Below are 3,630 nucleotides of genomic sequence, written 5' to 3'. Positions count from 1 at the left end.
CATAAGTTATCAACAATCTTTCATTTCACCAAATTTCAGCATCCAAAACGCTTTAGTTTTTGAGATATCCATGGTTACACAAATGACAAAAACGACACACGAGCCAAAAAGCACGATTCATATTTTCACGAAGTCAATGGGCTGTGCCGGTTCGTGAAAATATCTTTGCGCTTACAAGACCTAGACGACGCGACACAGGCGGTTGTGCCGGTTCGTGAAAATAAAATACGCGCTAAGACAGCGCGAGCGCTTTTGTCTTGCGCGTAAAGTTACATAGGAAAAACGACACAGTGGCTTGTGCCGGTTCGTGAAAATATTTTTGCTACGTAAACAGCAAAATAATATTTTCACGAACCGGCACGAGAGTCCAAAGCTTCGTAATATTAATAGTAATTGTCATTATGCTTAACAAATGGAATGTATAGAAAATACAGAATATTTTCCGTTCATTGATATGTATTTTGTGATATAAAATTTGACAGAAGGCATGTTTCTGGCGAATTCAAAACGGGCTAAACGTAAAACGCGTTTTTCTCAGAATGTACTTATTTCGTTGCGCGTTGGGCTGTGCCGGTTCGTGAAAACGGCGACGAATTGTAGGCAAAGCTTTAAGCAAAGTAGATGTGATAAATGCGTACCCTAAAGTCTTCAAGGGACGTGGGAAGATGCCTGGGAAGGTACATCTTCAGGTGGATCCGGCTGTAGAGCTTGTTGTAATGCCTCCAAGGCGTGTGCCTTTGGCAGTCAAAGAAAAGTTGAAATCAGAATTGACCAGACTAGAGGGGTTAGGATACATTGAGAAGGTTGTAGAACCAACAGAATGGGTCTCGGGTTTGGTAACAGTGCAGAAGCCTAATGGGAATATCAGAGTATGTATAGATCCCTTATACTTAAATAAGGCCTTGAAAAGGGGACATTACCCTCTCCCTGTGATTGAAGATGTACTACCACACATGTCCAAAGCTCAAGTCTTCACTAAAGCAGACTGTAAAGAAGGCTTTTTGCAAATAGAACTTGATGATGAATCAACTCGTTTGACAACGTTCCAGACCCCGTGGGGCAGATACAAGTGGAATAGGATGCCCTTTGGAATCTCCCCAGCGCCGGAGATATTCCAACAACAATTGGACTGTAACTTGGAAGGGTTGGAAGGTGTGTTCAAGATCGCAGATGACATCATCATAACAGGACATGGAGCCGACATGGCTGAAGCGAACGACAACCACGATGAGAACTTGAAAGCATTTCTCGACAGATGTTCTGAGCGAGGAATCCGCCTTAACGAGGAGAAGTTTGACTACAAGTCTGAACAGATCAAGTTCATGGGACACGTTCTGAGTAAGGATGGACTGAAAATTGATCCTAAGAAAGTGGAAGCTATAAAGAATATGCCGCGTCCAGATTCAGTTGAAGCGATACAACGATTTGTAGGAATGGTGAAGTACCTCGGGAAGTTCCTGCCGCGACTATCGGACATTAGCGAACCACTCAGACGCCTTACACACAAAGGTGCAGAATTCCTGTGGGGACAGGAACAAGAGGTAACGTTCCAAGAAATCAAAGATCTGGTCAGCCGCGCCCCGGTTTTGCGATATTTCGATGAGAAGTGTCCCACCGAGGGGCAAGGTGATGCATCCCAATACGGACTCGGGTATGCATTACTACAAGATGGACAACCGGTGTCCTATGCGAGTCGAGCTCTCACATCAGCGGAAACGCGTTACTCGCAAATTGAGAAAGAATTGTTAGCACAAGTATTCGGACTAGAGCGACATCATGACTACGTTTATGGTCGGAAGGTGACTTTGTTGACGGATCACAAGCCTCTTGTCGACATTTTGAGCAAACCTCTTGCAACAGCTCCTAAACGCCTTCAGAGACTAATGATAAGACTGAGTCAGTATGATGTTAAAATCAAGTACATACCAGGTACCGAGATGTACCTTGCTGATACACTATCGCGAGCGTTCCTGGAGAACAGTGACAGATCAGGCATTGAAGAAGAGGTCGAGCGTATTCACCTTATTGATGCAATTCCCGTATCTCAGAAATCGCAACAAGAGATCCGCGAATCTACCGCGCGCGATACAGCCCTGAAAGCAGTGATGGACTATATTGCGTCAGGATGGCCGAGCACTAGCCAGGCTTGTACGCCGGAGGCAAGACCGTTCTTCAGCGTTCGTCACGAACTAACAAGCGATAACGGTATCGTGTTCAAAGGACTGAGATGTGTCATCCCCGCCGACATGAGAGTCGAAATTCGCAAGAAACTACACGCTAGTCACACAGGCCTCGAGAGCACACTACAAAGAGCAAGGGAGTGTGTCTATTGGCCGAATATGACATCTGACATGAAAGACTACTTATCGCGGTGTGAAGCATGCAACATATATGCTTCATCACAAAGGAAGGAAACCCTCATACACCATGAATTACCAACGCGTCCTTGGCAGAAAATCGGATGTGACATTTTCTCGCTAGATGGCCGTGACTATCTTTGTACAGTGGACTATTTTTCGGATTACTGGGAGATAGACAACTTGACCGGAAAAAAGGATGCGCCAGCTGTAATAAGTCGATTGAAGAGACATTTCGCGAATCACGGCATCCCGGAAACTGTCCAATCCGACAATGGACCCCCGTTCAACTCGCATGATTTCGATCAATTCGCGAGTGTGTACGGTTTCGAGCACACTACAAGTTCGCCAGAATATCCGCAAAGTAACGGAAAGGTGGAAAATGCAGTAAAAATCGCAAAGCAGCTTCTGAAAAAGACTAAGAAAGGAGAGGAAGACTTCTACATGAGCCTACTTGTGTGGAGAAACACACCAACTGTTGGCTTGAACAGTTCACCTGCTCAACGTTTATTCGGTCGCAGACTTCGAAACAATCTACCGATAGCTAGCGTTCTACTTAAACCGAAGCTACAAACAGACACTAATCAACGAAAAGAAAAGAATCGCAAAAAGCAGGCACATTACTACAATCGCGGTGCCAAAGATCTGCCAGAACTTAAAGTCGGAGATACTGTAAGGGTAAAGCCAAAAAAGCATGCCAGGGCTTGGGAAAGTGCCATCGTTCTCGAGAAAGTTGGTATTCGCTCATACTCCATCCGAACTGAGCGCGGAGCAGAGATTCGAAGAAACCGCCGACATCTTCGAAAATCAAATGAACAATTCGATGATAACACTGACTTGGCTGTGGATCAAGAATCCTCAGCAACGGACGATCCTCAAAACACACCTCCAACCCCTACCGAGTCACCACCAAACATGACATCGAGTAGTGACAACTCCGGGCAGAGCTCAGAACAATTCCGCAGAAGTCAGCGGCAGACTAAACAGCCAGTATACCTAAAAGATTACAAACTCAACTGAACTCATGAATAATAAAAACAATAAACAGTTAGTAAGTAAGAATCAAGCAAGTATAATTGCGGTGTTACTGTTTATACTAAGTTTTAAATATATGCTTGTTGAAGTTAGAAGTTTACACCTCAGTGATAATTGGATCACTTATTGTTATGTATACCTCAGTGATAATTGGATCACTTATTATCATTATGTCTAAAATGTGTGAGCTGATTATTATGAAGACACACATGCATATTTACAATACAAAGGTCAGGGT

The 3,630-nt window shown here is 44.2% G+C and overlaps 1 protein-coding gene across 1 annotated transcript; it reads left to right on the top strand.

Annotated features, from left to right (window-relative positions):
- The first annotated feature begins 665 nt into the window (after window positions 1–665).
- LOC115928739 (uncharacterized protein K02A2.6-like) lies at window positions 666–3,377 on the top strand. Its single transcript, XM_030996589.1, has one exon. It carries the CDS (start codon window positions 666–668, stop codon window positions 3,375–3,377), a length of 2,712 nt encoding a protein of 903 aa, XP_030852449.1.
- The last annotated feature ends 253 nt before the right edge of the window (window positions 3,378–3,630 follow it).

Source organism: Strongylocentrotus purpuratus, unplaced genomic scaffold (genome assembly GCF_000002235.5).
Source record: "Strongylocentrotus purpuratus isolate Spur 01 unplaced genomic scaffold, Spur_5.0 spur5_scaffold_3, whole genome shotgun sequence".
In the NCBI taxonomy this organism is placed as follows: Eukaryota; Metazoa; Echinodermata; class Echinoidea; order Camarodonta; family Strongylocentrotidae; genus Strongylocentrotus; species Strongylocentrotus purpuratus.
This window is presented reverse-complemented; position numbering and strand designations above follow the sequence as displayed.

Excerpts from the sequence above, each read along its gene's own strand:
- LOC115928739 (XM_030996589.1), top strand. The coding sequence starts at position 666 with ATGCCTGGGAAGGTACATCTTCAGGTGGATCCGGCTGTAGAGCTTGTT.